Source organism: Equus asinus, chromosome 12 (genome assembly GCF_041296235.1).
Source record: "Equus asinus isolate D_3611 breed Donkey chromosome 12, EquAss-T2T_v2, whole genome shotgun sequence".
In the NCBI taxonomy this organism is placed as follows: Eukaryota; Metazoa; Chordata; class Mammalia; order Perissodactyla; family Equidae; genus Equus; species Equus asinus.
In genome coordinates, this window is record NC_091801.1 from 20,332,501 (window position 1) to 20,351,725 (window position 19,225).

At 41.4% G+C, this 19,225-nt stretch overlaps 2 protein-coding genes across 3 annotated transcripts in view; one reads left to right on the forward strand and one right to left on the reverse strand.

Annotated features, from left to right (window-relative positions):
- Positions 1–6,562, forward strand: part of CYP7B1 (cytochrome P450 family 7 subfamily B member 1) — a 174,779-nt gene extending 168,217 nt beyond the window's left edge. Inside the window, exon 6 of one of the 2 annotated variants that reach the window (XR_011493176.1) lies at positions 2,318–2,613. Coding sequence is in view for 1 of the 2 variants with exons in the window: in XM_014845890.3 (XP_014701376.1) it covers positions 2,318–2,605 (288 nt within the window). In the remaining variant the exon portion in view is untranslated. Of the gene's footprint in view, positions 1–2,317 lie in introns of both variants that reach the window. The other variant, XM_014845890.3, reaches the window with a different exon arrangement.
- Positions 6,563–14,037: 7,475 nt separating this feature from the next.
- BHLHE22 (basic helix-loop-helix family member e22) lies at positions 14,038–18,084 on the reverse strand. The gene has a single exon (XM_044780227.2). It carries the CDS (start codon positions 17,949–17,951, stop codon positions 16,866–16,868), a length of 1,086 nt encoding a protein of 361 aa, XP_044636162.2. The 5' UTR covers positions 17,952–18,084; the 3' UTR covers positions 14,038–16,865.
- Between the last annotated feature and the right edge of the window lie 1,141 nt (positions 18,085–19,225).

Consider the following 19,225-nt stretch of genomic DNA (forward strand, 5'->3'; position numbering starts at 1 on the left):
CCCTGTATCACTGAGGATATTGGTTCACACCCCTATCCTAAATCAGGCAGAGGCCAGAGCAATGTGATGACCATGATTGGTGCCCAGACAAATCTTATGCAGAATAAAGATATTGAGGAGTCAACCACAACAGTCCTTAGAGGAGCTATGGGGAATTTCAGTGTTTACGATTTCTCTATTCTCATCTATTTAATAATATTGCATTTAATTGACTCTCTTTAATTGTGAAGCACCGAGCTATTATGATTACTGCAAAGAGTTTGTCGACATGACAAATCCTGTATTTAAGTTGTTCCAAATGAATGTGTGCATCTTGAGCTTCCTAACCCTTTGTTCTATGTCACTGTGACCCCAAAATCTCAGGGGTGAGACTATTATATCCCTTATCTTTTTGGCTAAAACCAAACTGTATCCCTAGCAGCTGCCACAAGCCCTTCCTAACACTGGTTCCTGCTCGGGTTCTCCATGCCCTGGCAATGGAAAACAAATTGAAAATAAATTTTAATTCAAGAATATATTTATGCCCTTACTTTTTGAGGTTTGTGGTCATCACAGAGCAAAAGAAGTTGGGCTTTTCTCTTCTGGTTTCTTACTGTAAATAACTAAATAGGAACTTCTCAGATGTTTATTATGAGGAAATTAAATATGGAAAACTGGAGGAGTGACATTACTGATTGACAAGAAATTTGAGGAAATGTAAACACTAAGTGAAAGTTACAGGGAAGAGGGAGCATGATGCGCTTATCACTATGACCTCTCAGAGGGCAGCACATTGCTTTCACGAAGAAGTTCAAGAAAGCCATGCAAGTTCCTGACTTATTGTAAGTTGACTTACACTGATTTGACCTAAGCAAGGAGCTCTTGGGAAGAGTCCTGGTCTCCTCTGATTGGTCAGTGAGAAAGAGGAGGCAGTACTGAAATCAAGCAAGCAGGCCTGGTCCCCAGAATGGAAAAAGATCACCAGGAGAGAGTGCCATATTGTAACTCTTATCTCCAGTAACAAAGTGTATGTGAACAAAGAGTGTCCTTATCCATTACTACAGAAATGAACAGATATTTTTAGTTGAGCACTGTTTAGATCCTATTCAGATTCATCCCAGAACTGTCTGTGGGAGAATACACTTGTGTTCTAATGCAGATTAATTTTCCCATTATGATTTCATCAACTTGCAAGTTGGAGGGGACAATAGAAACTACCCAAAGTGTGTTTTCTAAGCTTGGATATTTATCAAAATAAGTATCCTAGATAAATGAAGATAAACCCAATACTTTTAAAGGAAATGATTTTGCAGGCATTACTACTGGCACTGAGTGAAAAAATTAGATCATTTGTCATGGATTCAGAATTTTTCCACATATTGTAGGGTGTTTGCTGAAAGCTGAAATGCTTTTGATGTGACCTGCTTCTTTGCCTTTGACTTCATGTAGTTTATCAAAGTTGTGTGCTGAGCAGGTCTAATGCTAATGAGCACCGAGTCCAGGAACTACTTGGTCTTTTTCATGCATGCCACGTGCATTAATTTAATCAATGATTTAATTCACCATGGGCTGAAATAAGGTCACTCAGTGTCCTCTAGGAAACTCAAGTGAGAGTAAATTAAGATGGCGGACCAAACACCCTAGAAAAACCAGTCCCATCATTTTCAGTAACAAGAAATATAACTCGTTTATGAAAACATATCAGAAACACCTGCCAGCCTAGAGTTAACCCAACGAGAGTTCATTCTAATGGAACTGTCATAGGAGAAATTCAGTACAACATCACAAAACAAGCAAGACCAACTTTGTGGGCTTAATCCCTCTCTAGTGCATTATGTGAATGTTATTATTTTATATCTGTTTAATCCAAACGTAAGCACGGAACCCCAAACTCATAGTTCTCGTGCATCAGTAGCCAACTGGGAAGGGATAGACACAGGCTTATTAGGGCTCCTCAGTTAGGCAGCCTCTGTGGCCGGTCGGCTTCATTATTCCGTAGTAACCGTGGTGGCAGAGCAGGAGCCCTTACCTTCCTCCCAACACTGGTATATCAAGTGCCAGTAGCAAAAATAGAGGTACTGCCTCTCTACTTAGGAAACAGTGTAGGAAAGAAATGTGAATTGGGAAGAAAAGTCATATAGGTGTTTGGGTTTCACTTTGATACGGGAGAAGTAATTTCCTGAAAGCATTCGCCCTCAGTCAAGTTTTACTTTCTGCTGTTTGCTGGATTAAAAGGAGCTGTTTAAGACAGGCAAGGAGAGCTGGCAACTTTGTGGACCTGCACTCCAGCTATTTCACGTAAATTTTTAATTTTAACTCTCTTTATTCTTCTTTGCAGGAGTTTAGATTTGATCGTTTTGTAGAAGACGGTAAGAAGAAAACTACCTTTTTCAAAGGAGGGAAGAAGCTGAAATATTACCTATTGCCATTTGGATTTGGAGCCAGCAAATGTCCAGGCCGATTTTTGGCAATTATGGAAATAAAGCAATTGTTAGTTGTACTTTTAACTTATTTTGATTTAGAAATAATGGACCAAAAACCTATCGAACTAAACCGCAGCCGCCTTTTGTTTGGTATTCAGCATCCAGATTCTGATGTTTCATTTAGGTACAAAGTAAAAACTTAAAGAAGCTCAAGGAAAGAAAAGAAATCCATCAAAACTAACCTAAATGTCCTCAGCTCATCTATGTGGTTTTAATTTCTGCAAATGTAATTGCTTTGCAAAAGCAAAATCCATCATAAAATAAAACAGGATGATGGCATGAAAATGGACACCAAAATCAACATGATGATAAACTTAAAATAGTTTTTTTTAAGTTTCTACATATTGTGATTTTCACCTGTCATAGTAAATGTGCCTTCACATCAATAGATGTGGCACTGTGGGGTTTGTCACTCAAATTCTTTTCTAATAATAAAAATGCACTTTATGTGCTACTGGAAATTTGTGCTGGAAATGGACACAGTCTAACAAATTCCAAGTTCTCAGAGAAGAAGGAAATTAAATTTCCATGAGATGCACTGGATGAAATGTTCCCTTCAAGTATAATATCAATAATATCTATATTGCCAGGCTACGTTTGCATTAAATGAGTTTTGCAGTAGATTAAATGCTTCAACTTCACTTCAATATTTAATCAGCCATAAATGCTCTTTATTACTTTGTATACTATAGTTCAATAGAACAAAATTTCTTGTTATATAAGAACACTGCTATTCAAGTTAGATACTGCTAAGATTTAATGTATAAGAACACACAAAACCTATTATATATTCAGCAATTGCCCTAGACATTAGTATTAGGTTTATTGTAGGAGGAAATGTTGAAATCATTACAGGATTGATTGTAGCATTTGGCTTTAGTATAAACTATAAAGGTTATGCTAGCATTGCAATTAACTCTCTCCTAAATGCTTCCACTTATATAAACTGAGAAACTAGATAGCAATATTTGTTCTCAACACCTCACCTTTTGGACTTGGATTTTATTTGTATTATTTTGAATTACAACATTATGTAATGCAGTATAATTTCACATGCCATAATGCAGCATTGTGTCGATGATTCAAAGATTTCTAATATCAGATTACCCAGTGATTGTCTGGCATCTGACATAAATGATGCTGCTGTATATAAACAAGCAAAGTAGGTAATAAAAACCAGTTAATTCATGCTGCATTAGTTGGAACTTCTAATATTTCAGAAATGTGCTATTGTTTTTTAAAAAGGAAACTGAATTTTTAAAATAACGTTATAAAATACTCACTATACTTAATAAGTAAATAGATTTTCTAGCGTTTATTTTCTGCATCCCAAAGTACGTGCTCTAAACATTCCTTAGTGAAGGTCTGTTGGTCTAAATTCTGGTTTTGCTTGATTGACAATGTTTTCATTTTTGCCCTTGTTCTTCAAAGATGATTTCACTAGATGCACAAGTCTAGGGTAACAGTCATTTCCTCACAGCACTTTGAAGACATTGCATGTTCTTAAGGCCTCCATTGTTGTTACCAGGAGGTTAGTAGCCTTTGGTCCGTTTAATTATTCAGTCAGTAGTCTGCCTTTTCGCTCTGCCAGCTCTAACGTGTTCTCTTTGCCTTTGATGTTCTTAGTTTCTTCCTGTTTATCCTGGTTGCACCTCATGGTGCTTCTTGGGTCTGAGAATGTGTGTCTTTCATCAAGTGTGGGATATTCTCAACCATTATCTCTGAATAGTACCTCTCTCAGGCTCTGTTTTAGATCCTCTCACTCTATACTCCATGCTGTTTGACCTTTTCTCCTCATATTTGTCTTTCTCCAATTTACATTCTAGGTAATTTCTTTAGATCTCTCTTCTGGTTTATTCTCCATTCAATGTATCTAATCTGCTCTTTAACTTATCCATTGAATTTGTTTCTTCCTTCTTTTTATTTTAGCCTTAGGTTCATAAAATTGAGTAATCATACTCCTTATACACCTTAATTCATGGTACACAATGATAATTGGTCCAAGCAAGGCCTCTCTGACTTTATTTACTTATTCTATTTTATCTCTAATTCCAACCATCATAACTCTTCCCATCATAGGCAAACATTCTAATGTGTTAGATGTGCATCCTTTTATTTGTGTATGTTTTTATAAAACATATATTATTATCCTGGGTGCATATGTTTTTAATTTACATAAATGTATTTTCTATAAATCATATTATTCTCAGTTTTCTTACTAAGCTGTATGTTTTTAAGAATACATCTACATTGCTTTGTATATTTAATCTATTGCTTCTAACTGCTGCATAGTATTCAGTAATGTACACCCACCGTATTTTAGTGATCTGTTCACCCAGTGATGAAAACTGTGTCTGTGGGACAGTTAATTTGGGGGAGAGCCAAAGCAGAACCTAAAAACTCTACCCCTATACATCCTCCCCCTGCTGTGCCCAACCACCATCCACAACGGGCTGCTGCAAAGCCCGTCCTTAACCGCCCTGTCCCAAATGACACACACACACAGACATTTAGTCCATGACAGCCTTCGTTCTCTGAGATGGTTTAGATTTGTTCTGTTCCGTCCTCAGACCCTTAAGACCCTCTCCCTTCTGTGGGGTCTCCAGGGTTGATTTTGAGTTAGAGTGCCAACTGCCAATTTGTCAGCTTTCAGGTTTTCAATTCCACTGAGTTTGCTAAATTCAATTATTATGTTTTTAGTTTGAGAGTTCTTTTTTCTTCATATCTGCCTTGTTATTTTGAATAATATCTTGTTCCTTCATCATACACTCAATATCCTCCTTCATTTCTTTAAATAGTTAAGAAACCTGTTTTATAGTCTATATTTGAGATTTCCAAATCATCAGTGTTTGGTGGGTCTGATTCTGTTGTTTGTTTGTTTTTCTTTTACTCAGGATGGCTTCTTTACTACGCCTATGTTCCTTGGAATTTTATCTCTGGAAATTTTTAAGACCTGAGTTTAAAATATTCCTCTGGAGAGAATTTGCATTTGCTTTTGTCTGACTGCTGATGTTGCTATCAAATTCAGATCACTAAATTTTCAGCTTGAGTATTTCAAGAGGCAATGAGGGATGGGGCTAGGAGCCACATAGGTAGGGTGGGTTCTAGCCCTAAATCAGCTACAGTGCAATCCTATGATTAGGAATAGACAGAAGGGACTTTTTAGGGTTTTTTCCTCCTTCACCGAGAGCCGTCGCTGAGACAAGCAAGTATACCCAGTCTTACTCTGTGGAGCAAGGTTTCTTTCTAGTTCATCTACTAAGGATGTTGCCTTTGCAAGTTCTTGGCTTTGTGCTGAGGTCTTGGACTTCATGCACACACACACACCAACTTTGGCCCTAGACTTTATCTCCTGCCTGCCACAGCATAGCCTGTTCATTTTGTACTAGGACATCTAGTCTGCCATATTGCCTCAAGTGGAAACTTCCATATTCTTAAATTCATCTTAGTAATACACTTTTGTGATGTTACAGCAGGAAGATAACAGGAAATTATTCCATTCTAATTTCTGTTGAATTTATAATTAAAAGTGTGCACAGGAATTTAGAATAGAAAGTAAGAATAAATAAAAGGGTTGAGAAAATATCATCTAAAAGCAATAGACAGTAGAACCAAAACAAGAGAATCATATGACAGGCTTAAATTTAGTAATTTAAAGAGTGTTTATGAATAGAAAAGATGTCACGCAAAAATAAGTTAAATGACATGGATTCCAGCTGTGATATAACTGGTTTGTTATCATCAAGTCACTTTACCTCTTAGAGTTGCAGTTTCCTTATTTGCGAAAAAAATAATAATAAGGCCTTTTCGACACCAGGGTTCATTATGAGGATTAAACACAGTAAGATGTGTCAACTTATTTTGAAAAGTGTATGATGTAATACGCAAATGTAAAGTTGTAAAAGAGATATTTTAACATCGTTGTGCCTTTTAAAAACTGTTCTTATGTATTTGTTAAAGGGAATAACGTTTTAGTCAATAGACAATTCATTATTCATTTTTTCAGTCAAACATTTATTGAGTATTTCCCCTGATCTAGATATGATGCTATGTATTGGCTTACCTGTCTTCAGGAGCACAAAATTTATTAGGGAAAACAAGACAAACACAACTAATTTTTTATAAATGTAGTTGTAAGTAGTAAATTCATCTCTTTAAAATTATTCTAAAATTCTGACATCACTTGTTCTAACTAACCCTCCATCATTACCCATTCCAAAGTAGTGTTCTGTAGTGAGAAATTACTCCATGCATAATTACACACAACAAAACATATATTTCAGGTATTATGATTATGGTAAAAATAACCAAAACCAAATACGGTCATTGAGGCTCCAGAATTTCCTAAAAACTATATTTTACGTATTATAAGAATCTGTCTTTTTATTTTTACAGCCTCCTCTAAGTTTCAAATTAAAGTAAATAACCAATAAAATTGTGTTATATTGATGACCAACAGTAAGGAAGCATTCAGTTAGGAAAAGACTAAATGCTTTGAAGCTAGATGCTCTGAACAGCTCTTTATCACCAAATCAGGCAGGCTGATATCTTCTCCATTTTATCGTTAAACTTTAGGTCACAAGTCTAAGGCAACAGAGTTACAAACTCAAAATTTGCATGATTATTTCTATTTTCTCATAAAAAAATAATTTTGGTAACATTTCCCATAAGCATCTTCTAATTTAACAGTGGAATCTTAAAATCAATTTCAAAGATCAAAGCACAAAAATTATCTTGGTTTTGATCTTAGTATAAAATACTGTCAATAATTATAAAACAAGAATTATATGCCCTTAGAATGTGCACTGTTTTAAGCTATTAAATTCACCCATATTGCAGGCTATTATTTACTTGCACTGCATTATTAGGTATTCATATTCACATACTCAATTAAGAAAAAGTTAGCAAGCCAAGATTACATTCCCTGTAGCATCATTTTAAATTATAATGAGCAATCACATAAAACTCTGGTATTTCTCTAAAACAATTATTACTTATGTTACTTCATAGTGTTAATCTCAATCAGTGATCGCTGATGTGTGAACTTTTTAGCTTAAATGTTTATTTTGTTTATAATACTTTCTTGAGTAAGATAAATTGAACTCATGAAAAACTCTGTGGCACAGTTTTAAATAAGAGATAATTTGGCAATACTTATGTTTAAAAATGTTTTTTAGGCTGAGGAGTGCTATATATTGTAAAAAACTTGTCCTGAATAGCTGGTTTCATATTATCTTTTGATTTTTAAAATCATATATATGTGGTTATGAGGAGGCAAATTATCTTAAAAAGATGTTAGGTGAGAAAAGCAAATGATTTGTAAATCTACTTAATTTTCTTTTATTTACAAGTATTCAATAAATCAACTTTTAAAGCACAGGTGACTGACTGTGTCTCCTTATTTCCCTACGAGAACGTGTTGGATGATAGAAGATTTGATTACAAGTATCAAATTATTTGGGACGTAATTTTGCTGTCTGAATAGCCCCACATCCCATTCCCCATGCACACATATACATATATTCTTATTTTCTGATACTTTCTCTAAAAGTACATCAATCGTTATATTCAGAGTGGTTTTCAATATATTTTAACTTATGTGGGAAATAAAAACAGATCCAAGAAATATCAGTGACTAAGAAGTGTTTTAATAAGTTTATTTGAGGCAAGCTGACCTTGCTAGGCTACTATTCTTAATAATTCTTATTCTGTGGAGTGATGTACTTTTTAAGAACACCAAAAAATGGGAGAGAGAGCCCATTAGATGTGGTCTTTGTGTTGTGCAGATCAGTTTACACAGATAATGAATGAAGCTGAATAATATTGGACAGTATTCTGTTTATTCAGAAAACTGAAATCCAAACTGTAAATAAAGTCTATAATACAGAATGCTGTTGATGAAATGAAATGTGGCTCCTTCAGTAACTGTCCATACACCATTGCACTGGGACACTTGGCTTTTCTAAGAAACACTCCCGTGAGTCATCAACATTTTACAGGAACTTGCCTTAGCCTCCAAAGGTGTTCCTGTGCATTTGAACTAGTCAGTTCAGTATGATTTCACAATTAGGGTAAATTATGTCATTAAATGGACAATCTGTGAAATGATTGCCTTTGCTTTCAATGTTACTCTAAAAAACACTTATTGAGTAAATTAACATTTTGCAGAACTGTCTGGAATTAGCCATGGTCATCTGAGTAATAATGTGCATTTTCTATTCAGGATATAGATAGCTAGAAAAAATAGTGGTTATGCTGGATAATTTGAAGTACATTTGATAGAGTTTATTGTTACTTATTTGAGGTATGGTCTATGTTCTCAATTCCTAAATGTATTCATTTTTATAAGAAAAGACATGATATATTACAGACTACAAGGAAAGTAAATGTTAGAGAGAGACTCATGAAGCATTTTATTTTCCTTACAATATTTTGTGCTTATAGGAGAAATTAGAGGGATATAAGTAACAGGTAAAGGGACTAATATCTAATGACTCATCATTGAGTAAATTTTTAAATGCTAATAAATACAAAGCACAGATTGGTTGGAGATTTTTATTTGTTTGCAAGAAAACATTTAATACATACAACTTTTATGTCTAAGAACTAGCCTTTGTAGTTAATGTAAAATGTATATCATTATTACCTGACAAATAACCCACATTTTTAAATAAAATCTTTTGTATGTTTAAATTAATGTTTAAATGAAAGGTACTTTTATTCCATAACTTCTAAGAACTGTACAGTATATTTAATGCCTTTGTTTTATACTTTAAATGGATTTTTTTAAGAATTTGAAATGATTCTGAATTTTTTTGTGAATCTCAAAGTATACAGGAAGGAGTACTTTCTCTGTGTTTTGAAATTAGGTATTCATTTTTTAAAAACTTTATTTTGAACTAACTTTAGACTTACAGAGAAGCTATAAAATTGTATTCATTTTTAAAGAAGAAAGTCCTCAGACTAAACAATGCTTGCAAAAAGTTAAACTAAAGAGTAGTCCCAGGTCTTAGCCAGTTGAAGATCTCAGTTAACCCTTGACCTTTGGGGATAATCCTCCACAATAACTACCCTATAGGGCACCATACTGTAAGTAACAGCTGAGTGGCAGAGAGAATTTGAGTATGTATGCCACTGCGATCCTCCATAGTCCAAATCAGTGTTTTGTTTTCATACAAAAAAAATTTCAAAATTTTAAAAAGAGCTCACTTTGTTGAGTAATTCCAGATTTTACTTAATTTCACTCTCCTGAGAAATCTACACTTCAGAGATATATATGCCTGATACTTCTCCAAAAGACAACTAAAGTAAGTTATTCCCAGCCCCTGCTTCCTGATATATGGGGCATTTACTAGATCCATTTCCTTTCCACCTCCATGGCTCTCCATGTGTCTGTGGAGGCCTGGGTAGGAAAATCATTTCTTGACATGAAACTCTCAGATGGAGGGCACAGGCTCAGCCTGGCACCTGCATTTTAACCACAGCTCTGCAAAGAGACTGTTCATCGCAAATGTAGCTATACTTACTTGAATAGACAGTGCATGAGTTAATGTTTTTTAACCGGTTAGGTACATAATCTGAGTCTCTCCCATAATAAGATATTGTCTTCGCTTTTCAAAGAGGAGATAAGGATATTTAACAAAGAAATCCTTATACCCAGTTCTTCAGTAATTGCCAGAGCAGAATAAATGCATAAAATGAGGTTAGGCTATGAAGCATTTTTATGTTTAAATCTAAATTCTCATCTCTAAACATCTCTATTAACATAGCAGATTTGAGTTGCAACCATCCTCCTAATAAAATATGAAATCTTTAAGATAGCAAAGCATTTGTAAATAATGGATCCTTTAAATATCCCTGAACTTTATTCTAAAACTTAGAAGGAGAAATAATAATTGCTTTATCTAACCACTGATACCATTTTAGCATTTGATGAAGATGTTAATTTATGGTTGGTTAGCAGTTTATGGCTGCCATTAGTTTTTCAGTTTGGTCCACATTAGAAATCTATTTTTCTTTTTTATTTTAATCTGAGACAATTATATAAAGATATGGTTACGTTTTATCTAAAATGTATCATTCTACTATAGCATTTCAAATTATTCACAGATCATAGTTCTTATATGTGCATATATGAATTTAAAAATACAGCAATAAAATGCTTGAAACAGATCATAAATTTGCTTCATATTTTATTGCATCTCTGAATCAGGTTGAGAAGACAAGGGCAACTATGGGCTTTGGGAAAGAATTAACTCTTTCCCAAACTTGGAAGGAGAATGATACCATAGTGTGCATAATTAGAGCAGATTCCCCATCAGAGCATCCTGGTGACTAGTAAGATGGGCTTGTCCATCATGTGGGGGGGGCGTGGGGGGGGGGGGGTAACTGCAAAGTGCTCTTTGCCTTTGCAGTCTATCTAACCTTCCCAGCCCAGCCATTTCTCTTCCAGAGCTCTCTAATCTGGATTTTTATATTGCCCGAAGTAGAGAACACAGGGGAAGGGAAAGAAAGAAAAGTTACACACGCACTCAAGAGACAAGAGTGCTTGGTAATTTTGCAATAGTCCAGAAGTCTCCTGGATCGGGTTAAGACGAGTCATTTAGAAAAAGTGGTACAATTTAACCCAAATCAAACCTCAGGGAAAGCGAGTAAAGAGTTTCCCTGCCTTGCTAGGAAGCGAATTGTTCTTTGAAGTTTAAAACTGGGGCACTTTCGCGGAATTCTCGGGTTTGCCGCGGCAGCGGGGTGGTCCTGACAAGCCTGGCGTTTGCAGGTGAACCCACCAGGCCAGGGGGGTGCAAGGGAAAACCCGATCCTTGTGCCATCTCCCAAAAGAGAGTTTGAGGCAGGGCCCTGAAGTTCCCTTTTTGTCCCAAGGAACTTGGAGGTTGGATTGGCTTTGTGCCCTCAGGAGGGGCCAGAACTCCAGTCCAGCGGGAGCACCGGGAGAAAGGGTGCTCTGCGGCTGTGTATTCCGAGTCCGTCCTGTGGCGCAGCGCAAGCAGAGCAGCGCTGTGGGCGCGCGTATTGCGGACGTCGTTCTGTCTGCAACCTTGGGCTGGCTGGCCGGTCTGCTGGAAAGCCGCCCCCTCCCTTCTCCTGCTGCCCCAGGTCCCCAGCATAAACACTTGCCCTGGCCATGGGGCAAAGTAGACACCTAGTTGTTCCGCACAGCCTACAGAGAACCCTGGTTCTAGTAATCATGCATCAATGGATCAGAAGAGCCAGAAATTCGGCAGGGAGAAAAAGACTCCTACCCCGTGTGTTGTTTCAACTCAAACTTAAGTTACTATCTCCTGGCTTTCCCTCCTGTTTCCCTCCTTCCGTCTACTGTGCCCCATGTTTGATTTAAAAGGCCAAATTTAAATCAACCTGCAGCTCACTGGCTTGGCAAATCCAGGGGCATCCGAGTTAACAAGTGCCAACGCAGAGCGCGCAGGAGACGGGCTCCTTTATTTTGCCCGCACAACAAAAGACGTTAAGCGATGTAAAGTTGCTTGGCACATGGATAATTTAGTCTGACCTGCATTTTAATTAAAAGAAAACTTATTTATGTTCCTGGTGTTTATGTTTTGCAATTTAATTTTGTTTAGAGGCGCCACTGTGTGCTTGAGCCTCCCCCTCACCCCACCTCCCCATCTGAATCACATCTTCATTAAAGGTTTTACGAAGGAGCCTCTCCTGACCAGAATTCATTACCTCCTGCCTTCCGTGAGCACACTTTCGGGTCTCCACTCGCTCCGTCGCTCCGCCCGGCAGAGCCGCCACAATGTGCTGCGAGCCGGGAAGTGAACTCTCATCATTATTTTTCAAAGTCTAGGAAGTGTATTATCCTTTTTCCTAGTGGTAATTAGTTACCATAGCATCTAATACGTAAATGTGCCCAGAGCACACCATTAACAGTTAAACGGAGGATTCAATTTAACACATGATTATATCTTTCATAAGTCATTACATTGGAAGTCAATGCCACTCATACTGGAGGAATCCCAGGGTCCGGGGCGAGAAGGAAGGTGGTTCTGGCGTCTGGGACCAAGAGTGCATGGAGAAGCGAAGCTCCTGAGCCCAGCTCCCTCCCAAGCTAGCAGTCCTCAGTAAGGATGGGTGGCGGGTGGGATAGGAGGGAGAAGAATTTAAGCTCAACTCAGGGTCTTGGAGGGGACGCCCAGCTGCGGAAAGTGGAGAGCGCACCGCGCACTGCGCGCGCGCGCGAATACACATATACACACATACAGACACACACACACACACACACACACTGAGATGCACCACGAGGAGGGAGAAGGAGGGGTAACTAGCAAGCTCTTCGAAGATGATCATTTGCTGGTCCTATAGGAGTCCACGAAAAGCCCCGACGCTTCTGTAGGTGCCCAGTGTTAAACTGGAGATGGGACCTAAGTGGGAATTATAAATTAGAGAAGGAAATTGAAATTAGAGAGAAATTCGAGAAGGAAACCGGTGGAATAAAAGGCCAAGTGGGACTCTGGGTCCTCTCTCGGCCTCATCTGCCCACTCTGTTTCCTAAAAAACACAAGCAGCAAGGTCCGCCAGGCGGGTTGCGCCCGTGGGGAAGCGCCCCAAGGCGCGGTGGGCGTCGCAGCAGGCTCAGGGGTGGTCAAGGTACTCCGGCAGTCTGGTACGCCGCAGTCTTAGGGGACAGGCTGTTTGCTCTGGCCCAAAGGCCCTTCCGGAAGCCCACACTGATATCCCTGATGCTCAGTTACCCAGTCCTGACGTGGATGCTCCATACTGGAAGGACATCTGGGGCCCACAAGTGTGCGGGCCAACTTTCCAGACTGGCCCAAAATTCAGGACTCAAACCTCAGAAGCAAAGTGGCCCCTGGGCTTTGCCAGGTGGGGCAATAATTGTCTCTCCAACTGTCGGTTTCTTTCTCTAAAGGCTGCTGCTGAAGAAACTTTGGAAACGTTGGGTTAGGGCAGAGAGGGTCACCTAAGTAAATCACCGAAAACACTGCTTCTGTTCCTTTCAGATGTCCTACGTTTATTCCTAGAACTATAGGCTGGCCACTTTCTACATGTGGTAAGAGAATTGATTTGTCGGAAATTATCACAATGAAAATTAATATTATCAACCCTGCTACTTTTAATAATTGTACACATTAGTCTGACATTTCAACTTATTCTCAACATCCTCTCCTTTCCCCACCCCCATCCACCCCCAGTCTCTCTCAGGACTAAGACTGGAAAATTGAGTTATTAAAGGCGGGTGAGCATTTCTTTTTCTTCTGAAGTTCAAGATTTGTTATTTTTACAATTTCTAATAATAGTTGAACAGTACAGAGGTCGCAGAGGAAGTATTTCAAGGAGGGCTTCTTAATAATGAGAAATAGTAAGCAGTAAATCTTGCAGCAAACGTGTCCCCCACAATGTTAATATGCAAAAGGAAAAAAAAAATTCGACTGATGGTGGCCGTGGTTAATTCCTAATCAGAATGATGGACAGCAGGGCCAGAACAATACAAACTAATGGCTGTGTTGCTGATCACTTTACCCCTTGATTAAAGACACCCAATTATGGCACAGAACAGTGTCGTAATTATGTTTCTTAATCACATCCAGGAGGTTTAATTGCCTTAACGATGTGTTTCATTAAATGAATTTAGGTATTATAGTCGACAGTTTTCATACACAGTTGTTTTCAAATTAACATAATATTAGACATCGTCATGGAAATTGTTTTAATAATCATAATTAGACGCACCCAGGCTTTGACTGGTAAATGCTGAGAGACGGGTCTCTTCCTGCCTGGGGGCTGCCCTGGTCTCTCCCCTCCCTTCCAGACTGGGAGGGCTCCAGCTTCAAGGCCCTTTGCTGTTATGTTTTCTGAAAAGTTACAGGTTCTGATTAATCTTTTTTGATGGCAAGTGGAGCAGAAAATATCCTCCCTCACCCCCCACTAAGTCTGATGGCACTTAGGGATGTCATTATGAGCAGAGGCCATACAGACAAAAATGCATTGAGCATACTGCCTACAGAGGAAATACTCTAACTTCACCACCACCATTTCTACAGCCTCCACCACAATAAAAATCAAGCCTTCTATTTCTGAGGGCATTATTAAAGTCCAAATACAAGCCCATACAGACATCCTTCAATAGAATCAATGCCCAACCAAATCCAAACATGGTCCCTAAAAATCTCATTAACAAGCAACACCAGTAAGTTCTGAAAATCTCTATGGGCATTGCTTACGCTTCGAGTTCAACCTGGTGGATTCTTCTGTCACAAAAAAAGTGGAATGCCACAATAAAATTCATCCTCAGAGAATCCAAATCCATCTCTTCTCCTTGGCTTTCAGGCAGCTGGAGATAGAAATTTTGATGAAAACTCTTTAAGAAACTTTACCCCCTCTGATGGGTCCTGGCATGGTTAACAGTGCCAGGCAAGTGGGAAAAGAATTCCGGAGAGAGCATGGCCTTCAAAGTTCATACCAGCAGACAGGGACTCCGGATCTCCTCTGCCTCTCACCATTGACCCCATTTGTCTCTCCTCCAATGACCAGGCCCAGCCACCATCCTTTTAACAAGCAAACAAGTGATCTAGGGCTAAGCTGGGTATCCCTGCCAAAACTTCAGTTCCAGCTTCTTTGCAACTCCTTTCTTTTTTGTTACCTTTCAAGCAAAGAGTAACACAGAAGAGAGGTGATGGCTCCTTCCACAAAGCACAGCATAATAAAATGTTTGATCAAAATATTTTAATAAAGATTCTTCTGACATAGATACACATACAAATGGTCATACATAGCTGTCATAGTCTGATTGACCTATTTGATATATATATCATTCTTTACACATCCAAAACCAGCCAATGGATCCCCCACAGCTCCCAACTCGCCATCCAACCTGACAAACTGAATTTGTATTATCTGCAAGGGGTGGAAAATAGCAGGACTCCATTTTTAAAAAAGGTTTTCTTGATTTTCATAGGATAGAAAGGCAGGCAAACAGCCATGCAAACTAAAACTGAAGGCTCACTTTGGGTAAATAGCTTCTTGCTCTTCCTTAGTTTTATTTTCTTTCTTTTTAAATTTTATTTTTTTAGAAAAATAACAAAGGATTTCACACCATAGGCAAATCAAACCAGTCTTTTAACTTAAATAATTCTCCACAGTTAAAATAACTTATATATGTACATATATAATAAAAGCAATTAAATTAGACCTTTTAAAAATGCACAGCACAGCCTGGAACAATATTTGCTTAGCATGTTCTTACTTATAGGGTCTATTGCTGTGATGTCTTTCCCTTTTAGAATGCAAAGGATTTCCCTTTTAAAAAAGAGATCAATTCATTCATCAATTAAGAATACACCTTTCCTGTAATTTTTGGACTGAAGCAATTTATTAAAGCTCAATTTAAATACAGGGATGATGCAACTGAAAATATCCAGGTGATCTTTGATAAACCTAAGCAGCCCAGATACATCAATATGTCTCTTCATACTTGTTGGCAAATAAACCTTTTAAACACTTGGCACACAGTATAAGTTAATCTATAAAACAGAATTTTAGAGGCATTAAAAAAAAATCTGCACACAAGACCCATGACCTTAACACATGATAAATACTGTTGATGTGGAAGGGTCATTGAAGAATAACAAATAAATACTATGACTTGTTAATACATCATTGCAGAGTGGAAAGTAACAAGGTGCACATAAATATTTTTTAATGCAATCCTTTCAGCCACAGTCAGTTTTTTATATCACTCTTGCCAAAACTTTTGAGCATTTTCACAGGATTAAAGTTCAGAGACAATAAAAAATACAAGTCTTTCATAGCAACGTGTCTCTTTCTGGTTGAGTTTTTTTTTTTTTTTTCTTTTTTCACTTAAATAAGTCTACATTTCAAGTGTTTCTCCTGGCTCAGAATCAAAATTTATTTTCAAGTGCCCTTTCTGATTTGTCTGAATGAATATTCCATCCCACACGCCACCCAACCCCGGACTCCTCCTCTCCCTCTCAGCACCAGCCAAATTCACACTTATTAGTAAGATTAGTATTTTGCCATTTCATACTCTCCACGCTTAATAACCAAGCGACTACTTCTCCACTTATTTTTAAGCTTAAAGGAAAACTCTGCTTCCTTGCGGTCTAGGCTGCCACCAAAGTTGCCACTTTTCTGAGAAAAAAGACATCCATACTCCGTCCAAACTGCACCTCCCTCCTCCCTCCCTCCCCACCCCAAAGACCGAGATTCTGGGGATGTCAAGGCTAAGAGTCCGGTTTGTCTCTGATACTCCTCCTCAGTTCTCGCCTCTGCTTTGCTCTGCAAGTGTTTCACAACTAGGAGAGGACCAAAAAAAAGGGGGTGGAGGGCAGCTTTTCACTTTCCTCTAGCTTTTGGGTCGCTCTTGTGTTTTTCGGGGGGGGGGGGGGGTGTTTAAGGCTTCTCCGTGCACTGTTTGCAGAGGCTGGAGGAGACGCTGTTGAACAGGGCGCACTTCTCCGGGCAGGAGGCGGCCGGGGGCAGCCCGGCGCTGAACGGGTAGCCGGCAGCCTGCTCGTAGGCGCCGAGCGCCGGGTGCAGGGCAGCGGCCGCCGCCGCCGCGGCCGCGGAGCTTGGCAGCGAGGCGGCCGAGATGGCCTGGCCCTGGTTGAGGTAGGCGACTAGGCGCCGCATCTCCTCCAGGGCCTGTGCCTGCATGAGGATGTAGTTCTTGGCGAGCAGCAGCGTGGCGATCTTGGAGAGCTTCCGCACCGAGGGGCTGTGCGCGTAAGGGATCACCGCGCGCAGCTCGTCCAGCGCGTCGTTCAGGTCGTGCATCCGCCGGCGCTCCCGGGCGTTGATGTTGAGCCGCAGCGCCTTTTGCTCTTTGGATTTCTTGCTGCTGCTGCCGCCGCCCCCGCCGCCCCCGCTGCTGCTACCCCCGCCGCTGCCGCCGCCGGGACCCCCCGGGGGGGCGCCGGCGCCGCCGTGGAGGTGGGCGTTGGAGCAGCCCTCGGCCGCCTTGGCGCCGCCGCCTCCCGCGCCCGGGGAGGCCCGCGGGTCGGCCCCTCCTGCCCGCAGCACCAGCTCGCAGCGGCCGTCGCTGTCGTCGTCGGGGCTCTGCTCGCCGCCGCTGCTCTCGGCCACCGAGCCCCGGCTCGCGCTCTCGCCGTATTTGAGGCACAGGGCAGCCCCAGCCGGCAGGCTGCTCAGGCTAGGGTCGCCCCCCACGCCGGCAGAGCCCACGAGCAGCCCGGGGACGCCCACCCCGCCGCCGCCGCCGCCGCCGCCGCCTCCCCCAGGCGGCGGCAGCAGCAGCCCTGCCCCCTCGGGGTCAGCCGGCTCGAAGCAGCCCAGGGGCGACGAGGAGGACGACGCCGGGCGCTCCCGGGGCGGCGGCGCCAGGGACAGGTCCATGCCCGGGGGCGTGGAGCGGAAAGCCGCCTCCAAGCGCTTGGCGGTGGAGGCGCTCAGACTCTTGTGCAGGAAAAGGTCGTCTTCGCCCGCGGCGGCCGCGCCGAGGTGCAGCCCGCGCTCCATCGTCCGGCGCTGGCGCGCAGCCCCGGCCCGCCCCGCCGGCCGCCGCCGCCTCGGCTCGGGAGTCGGGCGGCGCCGCAGACGCGCCCGAGCCGGGCTCCGGGGCTGGTGCGCGCGTCGGTCCCGGTGCTGCTGGCGGTCCTCTCCCCTTCTTTTTCTTTTTCGCCTTCCCCCGCGCTCGCCGCCTCCTCTTCTTCTTCTTCTTCGTCTCCAGCCGATGGTGCTGGCTGCTGGGGCTCACCATGGGCCGCGGCCCCGCATGGTGGGAGGGTGGGCGCGGAGGGAGTGGAGCCGCCGCCGCTGCCGCCGCCGCTCTGAGCCCAGCCCCGCGCCTCCTCTCCGCACCGTTTATCTTGCTTGGATTCACCTTCAAGAGATTTCCGGACCCATCAACCAGCCGCCGCCACAGACGGGGGAGTCTTTTACATCATTATCTCTGAGTAGGTTATTATGAAGAAGACTCGCCTGTTGGGACAGCGCTTTCTACCCAATCAGGTTAACGTTTTAATTAATAGGATTAAAACGGTAACAAACAATCGCAGGCGCTATCTGGCCGCGAGTCTGAATAGTTTCATTTCCCAGGTCTGAAGACAGGCAGCAGCTAGAGCTTTATAAAAGGCGCCTGCTCCATTATTCTGCCTGCCATCTGTATACACAGCTTAGCGCATATGTTTGCAAGGCGCTGGGTCCTGTTAGTAACCCAACAACTGCCTTTAGCTTGACATGTGTGGCGACTTTCACTCATCAATGAGCACACTAAAAGCCCTACTTAGAGCCGAGGATGTTCTTTGCTCCTTCAGCAAATTGTAGATCGGCGGCGAAGCCTGGGAGTCCCGTGGAAAGCAGACGCCCCCATCCACCACGCCCCACCCCCACTGCCCTTCCCTCGCCACTGCTGTCTCATCTTGAGCTAAATTATTCTTCCGGGCGAGAATTATACTCCAGCCCTGTTCGTAGGATGACTGTGGTCTGAATTAGGAGATGGGGCTTTCGGGGCAAGTGATGCCCCCCCCCCCCCGTTGACTTGCCCCAAATTCACCCAAGATTCTCAGCTAGTAAGAGAGCAAAGCGATCGTCCACTTGCACACACTGCCTTATTTTCACCCCCTCCCCTCCACTGCCCATTTCCTACTCGATGGGGGGAAAAAAAGGAAAATGAAGAGCAAGTTGATTATGCAGCCCATTAGATATATATTTTTTTTTAAAGGAAGGGGTGCTTTTGCAGCACTGTCTAAGTAACTGCTACAGTGATGGTGATTATGAGGCACATGATTTCC

Excerpts from the sequence above, each read along its gene's own strand:
- BHLHE22 (XM_044780227.2), bottom strand. The coding sequence starts at position 17,951 with ATGGAGCGCGGGCTGCACCTCGGCGCGGCCGCCGCGGGCGAAGACGAC.